The 16,185-nt window shown below is 50.8% G+C and overlaps 1 protein-coding gene across 7 annotated transcripts in view; it reads left to right on the forward strand.

Moving 5' to 3' along the window:
- Positions 1 to 16,185, forward strand: part of EHMT1 (euchromatic histone lysine methyltransferase 1) — a 103,638-nt gene that overhangs the window by 39,837 nt on the left and 47,616 nt on the right. For 6 of the 7 annotated variants that reach the window (XM_032165801.2, XM_032165809.2, XM_032165802.2 and 3 more), the window contains 5 exons: positions 7,050 to 7,193; positions 8,524 to 8,750; positions 9,836 to 10,009; positions 11,464 to 11,546; positions 12,664 to 12,770. In XM_032165801.2, coding sequence (XP_032021692.1) covers positions 7,050 to 7,193; positions 8,524 to 8,750; positions 9,836 to 10,009; positions 11,464 to 11,546; positions 12,664 to 12,770 — 735 coding nt within the window. The remainder of the gene's footprint in view (positions 1 to 7,049; positions 7,194 to 8,523; positions 8,751 to 9,835; positions 10,010 to 11,463; positions 11,547 to 12,663; positions 12,771 to 16,185) is intronic. The other variant, XM_032165810.2, reaches the window with a different exon arrangement.

Consider the following 16,185-nt stretch of genomic DNA (forward strand, 5'->3'; position numbering starts at 1 on the left):
GACAGAGCAAGACTCCATCTCAAAAAAAAAAAAAAAATTCAAAATGCCTCAATGAACATTTCTGTTGAACGTCATATTGGCCCTCAGAAAATTTTGGATTTTGGAACATTTTGCATTTCAGATTTTTGGATTTGGGATGTTCAACCTGTTTTGTATTTTTAGTGCACATTTTTTATGATCAGATATGTTTAGATGTACATATGCTTCCTGTTGTATTACAGCTGCCTACAGTATTCAGTACGGTTGTGTTTGTACAACTTTGTAGCCCAGGAGCAACATTGGGTACCATAACCTGAGTGTGGAGTGGGCGACACCATTTAGGCTCATGCAAGTACAGCCGGTGATGTTCAGACCAGCAAAATCACCCAGTGACACGACTCCCAGGACACACCATGTTGTTACGTGGGACGTGACTGCATCATGGTCCCTTTGTTGAGTTGATATATTTAGATTATCTCCATTTAATATAAGTATTAATATAGCTGGATTGCAGGCTAACATCTTAATAGTTTTTCCACTTATACCATCTGTTGTCCTTTTTTCTTCATTTTCTGTGTGTGTGTGTGTGTGTGTGTGTTTTTTTTTTTTTTTTTTGAGACAGTTTCGCTCTTGTTGCCCAGGTTGGAGTGCAGTGGTGGGATCTCGGCTCACTGCAATCTCTGCCTCCCAGGTTCAAGCAATTCTCTTGCTTCAGCCTCCCAGGTAGCTGGGATTACAGGTGCCTGCCACCACACCCGGCTAATTTTTTGTATTTTTAGTAGAGATGGGGTTTCCCTATGTTGGCCAGGCTGGTCTCGAACTCCTGAGCTCAGGTGATCTGCCCGCCTCAGCCTCTCAAAGTGCTGAGATTACAGGCGTGAGCTACCACACCCAGCCTTTTCTGCATTCTTTTGAATTTGAATTTTTTATGATTCCAATTTATTTCAATATTGGCTTTATTATTTGCACTTTTTTCTAATGTTTTGAGTGGTTCCCCTGGAGTATACAATACACATCTTTATCACAGTCTGCCTCCAACAGATCATTATACCACATAACATACAGTGTAAGAATCTTAGAATAGTGTGGTCCAATCCTGTCTTGTATCTTGTTTCTGCATTTTAATTTTATATATGCTAATACTCTACAGTATATCGGCCATTATTTTTGCTTTAAGTATTTTTTTAGTTTGATTAAACATAAGAATAGTTTAACCTTCATCTTAAACATATCCAGAGATCTTTATTCCTTTGTATCCAAATTTCTGTCTTTGTGGTATTATTATATTGTATCTAAAGACTTTCCGATAACTTTTTTTTTTTGGTAGCACAAGGCCGCTGATAATGAATTCTCTCAGCTTTTGTTTGTTTGAAAAAGTTCTTTTGTCTTAATTTTTCAAAGATACTTACTTCCAGGGATATAGAATTCTGGGTTGGCAGTTCCCTACCCCCAGCCCTTAAAGAGGTTACTCCAGTGTGGCCTGCATGGTTTCTAGTGAGACATTGGCTGAACTTCTTGCCTCTGTTCCTTTGCATACTATATGTCATTTTTCTCTGTCTGCCATCAATATTTGCTTTGGTTTTCAGCAGTTTGAAAATGATGTGCCTGAGTGTGGTGGGTTTTATTGTTTTGTTTTGCTTTTTTGGTATTTATTTTGTTTAGGTTTCGCTGAGCTTCTTGGATCTTCGGTTTGATCTCTATTTATGTTTAAGAAATTCTTAGCCAGCTATCACTTTTTTTCTTTCCTTTTCCTTTTTCTTTTTCTTTTTTTGAGATAAGGTCTTACTTTGTCACCCAGGCTGGAGTTCAGTGGCATGAACACGACACAGTGCAGCCTCAACCTCCTGGGCTCAAGCATTCTCCTGCCTTGGCCCCACAAATAGCTGGGACTATACACTCATGCCACCACACCTGGCTAATTTTTGTATTTTTAGTAGAGACAGAGTTTTGTCATCTTGCCCAGGCTAGTGTTGAACTCCTGAGCTCAGGCGATCCGCCCACCTCGGCCTCCCAAAGTGCTGGGATTACAGGTGTGAGTCACTGTGCCCGGCCCACTTTATTTCTTCAGTATTGTGTTTTTTTCTTTCTTTCTGGGATTCCTTGTACACACGTTAGATTGTTTGACATTGTCCCACAGCTCTTCAATGCCCTCCTCTTTTTTTCTCTTTCCATTTTAGTTTTAGATAATTTATATTGGCCTTTAAAATTATTCACCAGTTCTTCCTTGTTGAGTATACTTATGAGCCAGTCAAAAGCATTCATCTCTGGTACTGTTTGTTTCTAGCGTTTTTGCTGGTCTGTAGTACAACGTTTCAGTCATCTCTGAGTGTGCTTCTGTTGATGTTTCTCTCTCTTGACAGTGGGTTCAGATTTCTCTAGTGCAAGACTTTTCAACCTCAATATTTTTTATGTGTTGGGCCAAGTAATTCTTTGGGGGAAGAAGGGGCTGCCCTGCTCGTTGTTTGGTGCTGAGCAGTATCCCATTGGACACTAGGTAGCTCCCTTAAAGTTGTGACAGCCATAATCTTTCACCTGTGCCTCAGGCCATAGGGTTCGCTTCCTATGGATCCTTCTACAGAAGGATCCATGTAGGCCTCACACCAAGGAGGCTTCTGGTCTCCACCTTCCCAGCCTCCTGTGAGCACCCAGGAGCGAACCAAGGAGAAGAGCGAGCAATGGGACTGATTCCCTGGGGCTGCAGCTTCCAGGCTGTGTCCTGATGGGAGAGGCACTCATAGCTGCCTGGATTGCCTTTCCTTTCTTGAGTGACTTTGTTTTGTTTTCCTTAGAGCTAATCATTGCCTCCCCATTCATTTTTTTGTTTTCTGTGTACTTGTTATAAACCCATTCCCAAATTGATAGAATTGCACGTTTGTATTCTCAGACACATAAGTTGCTGGATCACGTATCTTCACTTTACTCTTGTCTTGGTGGTACATAACCTTTAGTTCTTAAGACACATTGCTCAGAAGATAACTATTTTGAGCGTTTGAATTCTGAAATGTTCTCTCTCATGTCATGGACACTGTGGCCCTCCAGTTCTCCCCTCAGAGCTGCCTCCATCTTCCATGTCTTTTTTTTTTTTTTTTTTGAGATGGAGTCTTGCTCTGTCGCCCAGGCTGGAGTTGCAGTGGCGTAATCTCTGCTCACTGCAGCCTCCTCCTCCTGGGTTCAAGTAGTTCTTGTGCCTCAGCCTCCCGAGTCGCTGGGATTACAGGCACTCGCCACCATGCCCGGCTAACTTTCTTGCATTTTAATAGAGACGGAGTTTCCCTATGTTGGCCAGGCTGGTCTCAAACTCCTGACCTCAGGTGATGCTCCCACCTCGGGTTTACAGCCGTGAGCCATTGCGCCCTGCTATCTCCCACGTCTTTGAGCATAATTGTGCTAGTGTCTCCCGTGAACTCTTCTCTGTCTGCACATCTCTGTGCTCCTTGGAGTCCTGGTCTTGGCTGGTTGGCTTCAGTTTCTTTCGCCTTAGCGCACCACAGGCAAGCACCTTGCTGGACGACATGGTCTTACCGAGGAGACGGGGGTGCCGGGGCCTTAGCGAGGAGACGGGGGTGCCGGGGTCCTACCGAGGAGACGGGGGTGCCGGGGTCCTACCGAGGAGACGGGGGTGCCGGGGTCCTACCGAGGAGACGGGGGTGCCGGGGTCTTACCGAGGAGACGGGGGTGCCGGGGTCTTAGCGAGGAGACGGGGGTGCCGGGGCATTTTGGCCGCAGCGGTGCTGTTCCCACCTTTGGACTTTGTCTGTTCACGCTTGTGCGGGCAGCATCGGGCAGAGAGGGTGCCGCTGGGCAGGAAGGGAGGGGGCCCATCGGCAGACCTGAGCTGCAGAACAGCTGGGATGCGTCACAGGGGACCCCAACATGGAGGCTTTTGTATCTCGCCCAGGAGCGGGGCCACAGTGGAGCTCAGATCTGGTTTAAACCAGATCCAAGGAAGAGGAAGGAAGGGAGGGCATTCCCACAGCTGATGAAAGTCTAGCCCAGGACAGCTGCACACCCCGCTGTGTCCTAATAAGCCCACCCTGCAGAGCCTGTGGGCCCCGTAGAGCCTGTGGGCGCTGGGTATTAAATGGCGCTGAGAAAGTGCTACCTGTGTTCTGCGTGATAATGGTTCTAAGGTTATATGAAATATGATTTGTTAGCAATGCATATGGAGTTATTTATGGCTAAAATGGCATCATTTTACCCCTAGGTACTTTGTTAAATATTCCAGCACACCTCTCCAAGCACAAAAGATTATAGGGGATGGCTTGAACGAGAAGGGAAAATACTGGTAATTTTTGAAATCAGGCACGGGGACGTGGGGATACATTTTACTTTTGTCTCTATTTTTGAAAGTTTTCTTAATAGAATATTTAATAAAACAGACACTAAAAAAATAGGAAACCATTTTGTAGCCGTGGGCTTGTGTGGAGAGTGGATAGTGAGCTCTGTGGCCACCTCTGCAGAGGGTGACCCCTCACCTGTGCCAGGTGGGGTGCCTGGCTGCATGGACCTCATCTGAGGCTCCGCCTCGCCAGCTCTGTATTTACACCAGCTCAGCCCCTGCCACTGGGGCTGGCCCCAATTCTTTAGCCTTTCCAGGGTTCTGCTGGTGCCGAGCCACCTTCAGGCAAGCAGATTTGGGTTATCTCTACTTTGCCAAGCCAGCGCCTATTTCAGCTGCTTTCTGTCCTGAAAGTACAGCCCCTCCCTGCGGTGGGCTCCTTTCTTGCTCTGGTCCCTCCTTCAGGGTCCGGTCAGCAGTCGGTGAATCCATGCTCTGCTGTGGTGGACCCGGGGCGCCCCTCCCACCCATGGTGACCTCAGTGGGACCACCCCTAATGCGTCTGTGTTTTTCCCACCTTGTTAAAGGATTCTTTGTTTTATCTCTTTTTTCCCAACCCTAACTGGATCCCATTGTCATTTATCTGATACATCCTTCCCAGAACATCTCCTTCCTTACATTCTCCTGCCATTCTACCTGGACCCCCGACCCCGGGGCTCCCTTCTCTGTTTCCTTGTTACACAGCACAGAGCCAGAATCATACAGCGTTATCGCTTTTATGATTATAAAAATAATGCATGCTGATTGTAAAATAATCCAGACACTACATACATGCATGAAGAAGAAAGTAAAATCACTTCTTATTCCAAAACAGAATCATTCTTAGTATTTTTGTATGTCCTCCCAGACTTCTATGTGTATAACCACATTGAATTTTTGAAAATAACTTGTTTTTCCTTTAATGTAAACATTTTTCAAAGTCAGCAGCTACATGTGCCCTGCAGCCGCTGGTCCTGAACCAGGGAGTCACTGCAGAAGCATTTGGTGGTGGTGGTGTGGAGGGGGCACTTTTTCAGGATGTACATGCCCTGGTTCTACGCCTTTCAGGTCCTGTTCCGTAGGTATGGGGTGGGGCCCAGACTGTCTTTTAAAAAAATTGCCTGGATGATTCTAACACAGCCTCACTGGAGCATCAGGAAGTCTCTTGCTGGCTTCAGGGTAGATCATTTATGCCACTGGGTGTGCCCTGCAGCCACTCTTCTGCAGGTAGACAGGTTGTTTGTTCCTACTTTTCTGTTATTGCAAAAGCTGGGTCCTTCTAGATACATGTTTGTGCACTTAATTGTATCTTCAAGTGGAGTCTTAAAAAAAGAATATGTATTTGTAAGCTTTTTGATTCGTGTCTCCAAGTTGCTTGCCGTGAAGTTTGGACAGAACTCACAGTGATGGTATGTCATCTCTGCAGACCCCACAGACACCAGCTTTGCAGTGTGCCAGACCGAATGGGAAGAATGTGAGAGGCTTTTTATGTTGAATTTGTTTGTGTAATTTCCTTTGGGGGGCATTTGTAGTTCTTCTTTTGTGAATTGCCACTCAATTATTTGCTTATTTTTGTGGGGGCTACTTCTTGTTTTCTTATTGGCTATCTGAGAACTTTCCATAGCAAACCAGTAAGGCATTGTCTGGTGTGCTGCAGAGCACCTGGCATCCTGGGTGCCCTCAGTGCTTCCATCTCCACAGGCGCCTTCAAGTCCTGGTCCTCTCAGAACCCTCTAGTGACCATGTCCCCCAGTCAGGCCCCGGACTCTGTGTCCTGCTCCTTGCCCTGTGTGCAGGTTCCTCTGGCTGCCCCGGAATCCTTGGGGCTCCCACAGATTCATTGTACCGTTGCCCACTGCTGGCCTGTGATGGCCTGCACTGTCCTGCCAGGTATACATTCATGTTTCCTGTATACCCAGCCCAGAACCCCTCTCACCCCAGAACCTTCCTTGACTTCTGCCAGAGTTGAGCAGCCGGCCCTCTGGTAGGCACATGTGAGTGGATGTGGGCACACCTGGCCCCCTGGATCTGGTGGGTGTGGTCACACCTGGCCCACTTGATCTGGTGGGTGTGGTCACGCCTGGCCCCCCGGATCTGGTGGGTGTGGTCGTGCCTGGCCCCCTGGATCTGGTGGGTGTGGTCACGCCTGGCCCCCTGGATCTGGTGGGTGTGGGCACGCCTGGCCCCCTGGATTTGGTGGGTGTGGTCGTGCCTGGCCCCGTGGATCTGGTGGGTGTGGTCGTGCCTGGCCCCGTGGATCTGGTGGGTGTGGTCGTGCCTGGTGCCCTGGATCTGGTGGGTGTGGTCGTGCCTGGTGCCCTGGATCTGGTGGGTGTGGTCGTGCCTGGCCCCGTGGATCTGGTGGGTGTGGTCATGCCTGGCCCCGTGGATCTGGTGGGTGTGGTCATGCCTGGCCCCGTGGATCTGGTGGGTGTGGTCGTGCCTGGCCCCCTGGATCTGGTGGGTGTGGTCGTGCCTGACCCCCTGGACCTGCTCAGGTGCCACTGTCTCCTGCAGGCTGTGCAGATGATGGGCGTTTCCTTCTCTGGGCTCCCTGTTTGTCCCCGGTGCTGAGGCGAGTAGCAGGTGCTCGATAATTGCTCACAAAGCCAAGCTGGCCTTGCAGGGCTCAGCTCAGTCAGCCCACACCTGCTGAGCAGCTCTTGTGTGTCTGCGCTGCCCAGCGCCTGGAGGGAGGGAATGCCGGCCTCTCGTGACTCTGACACTGACCACCAGTCTTGTCTGATTGCAGTTGGGCCGGTGCACAAACAGCGTGGTCAAGTATGAGCTGATGCGCCCCTCCAACAAGGCCCCGCTCCTCGTGCTGTGTGAAGACCACCGGGGCCGCATGGTGAAGCACCAGTGCTGTCCTGGCTGTGGCTACTTCTGCACAGCGGTAAGAGCCCAGTCCGGCAGCCTCTGAGTCCTCCGCAGGCTTTACTGTCTGCTTACTGGTGCTGGTTCCTGTCCTGTGTCCACCTGCTGTCGGGTGGTCCAGCAGCTGGCCCAGGTCTGGTGTCTGTCTGGAGGTCTCCAATGTTCACAAGCCCCTTACTACCGCTGTTGAGCCCCAGTGCCTTAGACGTCTTCACCCCCAACCCCCATTTCCCTCCTTCCGCCTGGAAGCCACTTTTGGAGATGACTAGGACGGTGTGACCCGGACTTCCAGGCCAGAGGAGGGAAGTGGGGGTTGTGAGTGAAGGTGTCTAAGGCACTGGGGCTCGAGAGCAGCGATGAGGGGCTTGTGACGCACTGGAGACTCCAGGTGGAGGCTGTTCTGAGGACGTTCACCCCCCATGATGAGGGTGTACAGAGCACACAGCTCCTGGGAGAGGCGGCACCACCTTGCTGTGCCCTGGGCAGTTTCTGCTGGGATCTTGGGTCATCAGTTACTTCAGTGTCAGACATCTGTGCTCAGCCGTGCCCAGGGCCCCCCGAGAATGGGCTGCTTCCCTTTGGAGCTCCCCTGTGTGGGCATTCTCGTGCATGTAGGGTGTGAGTGAGCGTGTGTGCGTGCACGCGTGCGCACATCTGTGTGAGCCTCTGCCTGTCAGCATCTGTCTGTGTGCGCCTGTGTGTGTGAGTGTTTGAGTGTGAGCTTCAGGCACCCACAGATGCCCGCTGCCCCTTTATGAACCTGGGCAAGAGCTTCCACTTTTGGGGGCTTTTCTTTGGACTTCACACCTTGCGTGTCCTCCCCGTCTTCAAACGCCCTTTTTTTGCTTCTGCTACATCTGTTTATCTCTGGCTTTCTGCAGGCAAATGCTGTTCTTATGGCCGTGAGCCTCTCCGGGGCTCACCTAGGTCGCCACACCACATCTGCTGTGCACTGCCGGGCACTGGGGCAGCTCCACCTGCCTGATGCGTGCCCTGAGGTGCTGTCGTCTGGCCCTGTGCCTATCCGCCCTTCAGAGTAGGGGCCTTCTGAGTCCTTCTTTAGGCCTTCTCTTTGCGGGCAGCCTCAGCTTTCCTGGGCCTGGATGGGTCAGAGGCAGCCGAGTGACATCTGTCTGGCTTCAGCTTCCAATCTGTGGGGCGAGAGCACCGTGGGAAGCATTGTCCCTCCTTCTTAATGATGCCTGGGGCCAAGACTGGACCCCACCCCGACCTACGGCTCACTCTGCAGACCGCCCAATGTGGGATGTGGTGCCAGTTTAGTAGTACTTTATTTTTCTAAATATTAACCCCAATTAAAACAAAAATTTTTTTTGTCCTCCCATTTTTAGGGTAATTTTATGGAGTGTCAGCCCGAGAGCAGCATCTCTCACCGTTTCCACAAAGACTGTGCCTCTCGAGTCAATAACGCCAGCTATTGTCCCCACTGTGGGGAGGAGAGCTCCAAGGCCAAAGAGGTGACGATAGCTAAAGCAGACACCACCTCGACCGTGACACCAGTCCCCGGGCAGGAGAAGGGCTCAGCCCTGGAGGGCAGGGCCGACACCACAACGGGCAGGTACCTGGCACAGGCTCTGGCTGGGCTCTCCCGACACCACAACGGGCAGGTACCTGGCACAGGCTCTGGCTGGGCTCTCCAGTCGTCCATCTGAAAAAGTTTCAGTTGTTAATGTTATTGCCTCCTGCTGTTTTTCCCAGAACTCTCTGAGCTGAAGCTGATGCTCATGGTGATTTCTGACATTTAAGACTCTGAAATTCATTTATTGCCATTTGTGCATACGTTGCTCTCTGTCAGTTTGGTTATGTAGATCCATTTGCCTGTTTTGAACCGGTTTTCACAGCACCCCCATTGATGTAGCTCTGTGGGGTTTCTGTTGCCGGCATAGTCCCGTCAGTACACAAGCGATAGACGAATGGTAGCTGCTGCAGTCTGTGACTGAGTTCTGTGGCATTAAGGTTTGAAGGCCTTAGCCGAAGACAAAAAAAGTCTAAAAGAATTAGAAGTATTCATATTAGACAGATACAATTGTCTTCCTGAAAGAGTCCAGTAGAAACAGCTGAAAAACTTTTAGAGCTCAAAAGAGTCAGTAAGAGGATCTGATAAAGAAGAGATAGAAGCCGTTTGCCCTCTTCCTTAGCAGCAGTTCCCTACCTGAGAATAAAATAACGAAAGAGATCCTTTCAAAACTGCAACAAAACTTGTAACTACCCAGCAGAACAAAGAACTTAAATGTGACACTAATATAAAGAAAACGAAAACTTCCTTGAAGATTATTTAAAAGAGACTCAAATTGTGGACATGTTAAGGTGATTCCTTCCTATTAACCTGTAAATTTAATGCACTTTGAATCAAAATTCCAGTGGGATTTCCTTTTGTTGGGGTGGGCAGTGGACTTGATAGATTCAGCTTGAAGCTCATTCATGAGAGTGTATTTGAACTCACTGCCCAGAAGTCTAGGAAAAGTTGCCCTAGTTTTCTCAGGAAATTTGGTTCTGAATCCTGAACCGGTAAATCCGGGGACTAAGCGGACGATAAGCAAATCCGCAGCTCTCACTTAGAAGACAGCGCACTTGGGCAGTCAGAGTCGGAACAGGCCATGTTTCATGTTTTCATAAACCTTTCCCCGATTTCCCCCCCTCAAGTGCTGCCGGGCCACCACTCTCGGAGGACGACAAGCTGCACGGTACAGCCTCCCACGTGCCCGAGGGCTTTGATCCAACGGGACCTGCCGGGCTTGGGAGGCCAACCCCCGGCCTTTCCCAGGGACCAGGGAAGGAAACCTTGGAGAGTGCTCTCATCGCCCTCGACTCAGAAAAGTAAGACCCGGCGTGATTTCGGAGATGCCTCAGAGCCTGTTTTAATCTGCACCCCGCGCTTTTCCCCATGGCGTCACTCTAGCACTTTTCAGCTTTTTGATTAATGCTGTTCATTAGAATAATTCGTATATTTTCACACTATTTTGGGAAATTACTGTAAATTACTGTCCTCTGCATTATATTAAGAGCAACATGTGACACCTTTGAAGTCCTAAGTGAGGAGGTAGGTCTTGGTGAGCTTTGACAAACATTTCCTGGTTGCTGTTGGCCCTGAACTGCCCTTAGGTCATGAGAGCAGACGCTGCTTCTGCCGCCTTGACTCCGTTTCCCTCCCGGGCCACACCCCATCTGTGCAATGCGAGGGTTGGGCCAAGGGGCCCTGCAGGCTTTCCCGACAGCTGGCAAAAACCCACCCCTCCCTCCTCGTCCTCCTCTCAGCATTGCCCCACCAGGGAGGCAGACCAGACTGTGGCACTGAGGCTTGCGGTGGCCTCCTCCCTGGATCTCCCCTCTGTCTGCCTCCAGCCTCGCCTCTGAGCCTGTTCTTGAAGCGACGGTACCATCTACCCATGCCCACAGGCCCTGCTCGCTGACCAGACCCCAGACTGTTCCTGACCCCACTCTCTCCCCCATCCCTTGGTGATTGTGTTAGTCTGCTTTTGTGTCAATATAAAGAAATGCCCAGGGCTGGATAATTTATAAAGAAAAGAGGCTTAATTGGCTCACGGTTCTCCAGACTGTACAGGAAGCATGGTGCTGGCATCTGCTCCTTGCGATGCCTCAGGAAGCTACAGTCATGGTGGAAGGCAAAGTAGGAGCAGTAGCAAGAGACAGAGAAGGGGGAGGCTCCCAGACTCTTAAGCGACCAGATCTTGTGGGAACTGACTGAAACTCATCACCAGGGGGAGGGATGACGCTAAGCCATTCATGAGGGATCTGCCTCCAGGATCCAGTCACCTTCTACCAGGTCTCACCTCCAACACTGGAGGTCACATTTCAACGTGAGTTTTGGGAGGGACACAGGTCCAAACCGTATCAGTTACCAGCTTAGTCATAGAGTTAAGGTTTCAAAGCAAAAGTGCCAGTGTTCCCAGCTCACACCGCCCAAGGCATCTTCTGTAGTGTGAGCTGTGCCCTCACTCATGACCACGCTGTGCGGGCTTATCCTGGCTGGGGCTGGTCCCGGCTGTGCTGAGCGTAGATGAGGTTCCTCTGCATCCTGCGCTGGTTCTGTTGTCGTGCTGTGTAAAAGCCTCACAGTGCGTGGTGTTCTCCTGCAGTGACTGGGAACGCAGTTTCTTGTGCTACAGTTTTTACCGTGAGATATCTTAACTGGTGGGTTTGTACTTGAGCTTATGGGGCTGGTGGGCAGATGTCCGCCGGGCCTTCCAGCCTTCTGCTTCACGTGTGGGACGTGGAGCCCCATGCTGACTGTTGTCCTGTGCTTCCCACAGACCCAAGAAGCTTCGCTTCCACCCAAAGCAGCTGTACTTCTCCGCCAGGCAAGGGGAGCTTCAGAAGGTGCTCCTCATGCTGGGTAAGTGCCTGCCTGCAGCCCGGGCACACGCAGCCGGCCCTGTGGCACTGAAAGAAGCTGAGAGCAGTTGTTACCCCTTCCTCAGAAGGCTGGTCTCGTTTCGGTTTTCTGTTTTTGTATCTCTGAGTTCTCTGATGAGTGAGAATAGGTTGCCCACTGGTGTTGAGGCTTTTTATGGTGTTCATATCCAGTTACGCAGGATATTAGAACTATTCTCTACGAAGTTCTAATTTTTAAAAAGGAATTAGATATGCGGTTATTAAATCAAGCAGAAATAGAGATTAAGGAAAAGCAAAACTAGTGAGTTGGGGCCCTGAGATGTGATGACGGCAGCCGATGTCTCACCTGTGCTGATGGAAGCAGCTGTGGTGTGGACAAAGTAGGCTTCAGCTATAGGTATTTTATAGCAGGCAAACCGGTTGCATTAGATTTCTAATACTCAAAAGCATACTTGTTAGAGAGCCTTCCCCGTGATAATTTGGTCTCTGAGCTCATAGCTCTAGGCTTGATTTCTGTGACGTTCATCGTCTCTGGGTTGAAAAGGATGATTAAGTAGCCCTTTACCGGACAGTACATCAAGTAAAAAGAAGTGAAACCATTTGCTGTTAAAAAAAGGTTTATTTATGTTGACCAGCAGTTTTAATCATTTTTGTCATAGACTTCACGTGACACTAAGGTCACCTCACTGCTCTGTTGCTCACCATCCCCTCAGACCTCCTGGGAATTGACCGACGCTCAGGCCTCTGTCCCCGGCCTTGCTTGCTCCCCTAGGGTGTGTCTGCCCTGGTCAGCCGCCTCACAGGGCCTGGGGCGGCCATGGCCAGGACACACGGAAACACAGAAGGAACCTCAGAGTTAGAGCAGGGCGGTAAAGGGAAGAGCGTGCCTTGCCGAGTTAGTTCTGACAGAGGGACCTGCCTGTTCAATTCCGCAGGAGACTAGCACACTCAAGTCTCAAGTCCAGAGGATGGTGCTGTGGGTGGGTTCCGGCGTGGCTCGAGGTGGCTGTTTGTGTGGAGGATGGTCATTTGTGAGTGCTTGCCAGCCATCGTGATAGTCCTGAGCTGGAGTCTGTGGCTACATCTGAAATCATTAATAAAACTGTGTTTGTTCACAGTGGACGGAATTGACCCCAACTTCAAAATGGAGCACCAGAATAAGCGCTCTCCACTGCACGCCGCGGCGGAGGCCGGACACGTGGACATCTGCCATATGCTGGTTCAGGTTCGGTGGCACGGCGCCCTCCTGGGGCTCTTCACCTGCTCTCTTTTATTTTTATCAAAGTAAAATAATACCACATTCATGGTTCTTCCAGTGTAAGAGTTCCATAGTGCTGTGAAGCAGACACAGAATCAGCTTTTCCGCCCCCGAGTCCTGCAGGTGGATCAGTGCTTCCCGCTCTTCCTCCGGCATTTACCACGGCCTTTGAGAAGACCATGCCGCCATTTGGCTGTTTCTTGATTTGCTTTCTTTGGTTTTGGTTTTGGTTCTTCACACTCATGACTTCCCCCTGCGGGAGCCAAGCACTCGCAGAGGCACGGACGCCCCTTCCCCAGCCCCACTGACTGGCTCCCATTTTGTTTAGATCAGATGGTGTGCGCATTTTCAAGCCGAACCACGTCGTCTGCAGGGTATGTTATGTCTTTCACTAATCACTGGCTTGTGTTTCTGTTGGTTGAGTTGACTCTGCCTCCTGCTAATTCATTCTGAACCATCCGAACACTGCCCGCTGTCTCTGGGTTCAGACACGCGACGCTGTTTGTCCCCGTGACGTCCCTTCCCTGATCCTGGTGTTGGATCCCCTGTTTCTCAAATGCCAGGTTTGAGTCTGGTGCGGTCTGACTTCTGATCCTTTGTGTGTGACCTGTTATTTCTGGAGACTTTAGGAACTTTCCTTGAACCCCGCTGGTCTGAAGTCACGCCTCATTGTAACGTGGGTCTTTTTAGATCCACCGGGGCATCTGGTGCAGGTGCTGTGCCCTTTCAGTGCAGAAATCCACACCTGTCAGTTCTAGGAGGGTTTCCTGTGTGACTTCTGTGCCCAGGTCCTCTACCTGTCTCAGCTCTGTCCTGGGACTCTCGTAACTCTGGCGTGGAACCTTCCGGACCAATTTCCTGCCGTGGTCTGTTTCTTGTCTTTTGGTTCTGCCTTCCAGGCAGCATTCTCACCTTCAGCTTCCAGCCCCTGGGGGATTTTTAACATGTGTGGTCACATTTTGAAATCCCAGTGCTTCCTTTTTGCTCTTGGATAGTTCCTCTTTCAGCAGCCTCTTGTTCGTCCCTAATCTCTCTGATGATGTTATGGTTATTTTCAAGTTTTATGCTGCTCTGTTTTAGTTTTTCTTATCTAAAGGTTTTCCTCAAATGCCCAGTGATTCTTGTTTGTATTTAAAGTAAACTGCTAAAAAGCCGGTGGTAGCTCTTGCTTGCCGGGGGCTTGTCAGCTGCAGGGTGATCTGCAGGCCTGGCTGTTTTGTTGGGGCCCCCAGGCCCCACTGGGAAGGACCTGTGCTCTCGGACTGCACCTGTCTCTACCTTTCTTAGGGCCAAGAAGGAGAGAGCGACGGGGCGCGCCGTCTGCTGTGCTCACACCCACCCGCTGTCCAGCTGCCTCAGTCTGTCCCCCGTTTCCGGAGTCATAACTGATGGTGTTTTGTTACTATTTGCCTGGAATGATTTTTCACTTCTTTTATTCTGACCTTTTCCCTCATTTTTGGATATATGTATTTTAAACATAGAGCTTGATTTTTATAAATTTAGTCTAACAATCTTGGTATTTTAATAGGAACTTTTAGTCCTTTATTTATATTGTAGTTTTAATTTCTAGCTGTCTTAGTCCATTTTCTCTTGCTGTAAGAGAATACTTGAGACCGGGTCATTTATAAAGCAAAGAAATTTATTTCTCACAGTTCTGCAGGCTGGGAAGCCCAAGGTCGAGGGGCTGCCTCTGGTGACTTATGGTGAGGACCTCATGCTGTGCCCGAACACAGCCAGGAACCGCACCAAGAGGGACACGCTCCAGCACAGCCTTGCTGTGGACCAGGCTGCCCACACGGGAGCAGTTCCATTCCTGGGGGCTGACTCCGCCTTTCAGAAAGGCGTGGCTCCATCTTCGCAGCCTTGTAACCTGTGGACCAGGCTGCCCACACAGCAGGTCCATTCCTGGGTGCTGACTCCGCCTTTCAGAAAGGCGTGGCTCCATCTTCGCAGCCTCGTCACCTCTTAAAGGCCCAGCCTCAAAACCTCATTGGGGCCCCCAGCCCCAGTAAATAAATTGCATTCAGACCATAGTGCCAGCCTTTTGAAGCCAATGCTTTTTTGGTCGTTCTTGCCGTCTTTTGAATTGATTTTTATTTTGATTTTGCCATTTCTCTTCTCTCTGTTAGTTACAAACTTTCCACTTCTTGCCCCAGTGGTTCCTCTCAGTCTCACATGCAGACTTGACTTACCAAGGTCAAGACTGAATGAGATGATGATGGGGGAGCCAAGCCCTGGCAGGGGGTGAGGGAGGGAGCAGCTGAGTGAACTGGGGTCCAGTAAGCCAGGGATTTGTGGGGGCTCCTGGAGGCTGAGAGGAAAGTGTGTCGTGAGAAGCGCTGAGCCAAGGTAGGCACTGGGGGCCAGCTCCACGCAGGAGGAGCCGCGGAGGCCGCTGGGTATGTCAGGGAGAAGCAGAAAAGGATTCGGAGACAGTGGGGTGGCCTCAAGACGAGTCATGTGGGCTGTGGTTCGTGGTGAGTCCATGAGGGAAGTGGCTTGACCTGGTGGGAACAGGCTTGTGGGAGGGGGTGAGGTCAGGGGCAGCCGGGGGTCAGGGAGTGGGGGGTGGTCGTCCAGACACAGGCAGAGCTGGAGCGAGGGGTGGGCTGTTCAGGGCCGGAATGATGCCAGGACATTCATAGGTGGGGCTCTGAGGAAGAGGAAGAGAGCGTGGTCTGGAAGAGGCAGGAGCTGGTGTTGTGGGGCTCGAGAGCAGATGCCGGTGGAGGTCCAGGCATTCGGCTGGGAGGCCCTCTTCTCTCCTGGGAGGCCTAGTGAAGGGTGTGGCGTGATTCTGTTCTGTTGCGGATGGACCTGGATGGGGACGAGTGTGCAGAGCCACGTGGGGGAATGGACCAGACAGGAACAAGGTCTGTATGAGCGCTGCCCCGATGGCCCCAGGAGCTGGGTGAGGCCATGAATGTGGATGTGTGAGCCCGTGAGGGTGGGGTGTGCTGAGCCCGTGAGGGTGGGGTGTGTGAGCCCGTGAGGGTGGGATGTGCTGAGCCCGTGAGGGTGGGTGGGGTGTGTGAGCCCATTCTCCATGCCCACTGCTGTCTGTGGAGGCTTCTTGAAGACATTCCTCCTGTGCCTGGAATTCCAGGTTGCTGGTGGTTTTCCTCAGGTCATGTAAGGAATGATGCCACTGTCTTCCGACTTCCATTCTTCCTTTTGAGAAGTTAGCTTGCCACTCCTTTGAAAGACACTGTGTTCTCTTTGGCTTTCTTTTTTTTTTTTGAGACGGAGTCTCGCTCTGTCGCCCAGGCTGGAGTGCAGTGGCGCGATCTCGGCTCACTGCAAGCTCCGCCTCCCGGGTTCACGCCATTCTCCTGCCTCACCCTCTCCGAGTAGCTGGGACTACAGGCGCCCGCCACCACGC

Source organism: Hylobates moloch, unplaced genomic scaffold (assembly GCF_009828535.3).
Source record: "Hylobates moloch isolate HMO894 unplaced genomic scaffold, HMol_V3 SCAFFOLD_10, whole genome shotgun sequence".
Taxonomy (NCBI): Eukaryota; Metazoa; Chordata; class Mammalia; order Primates; family Hylobatidae; genus Hylobates; species Hylobates moloch.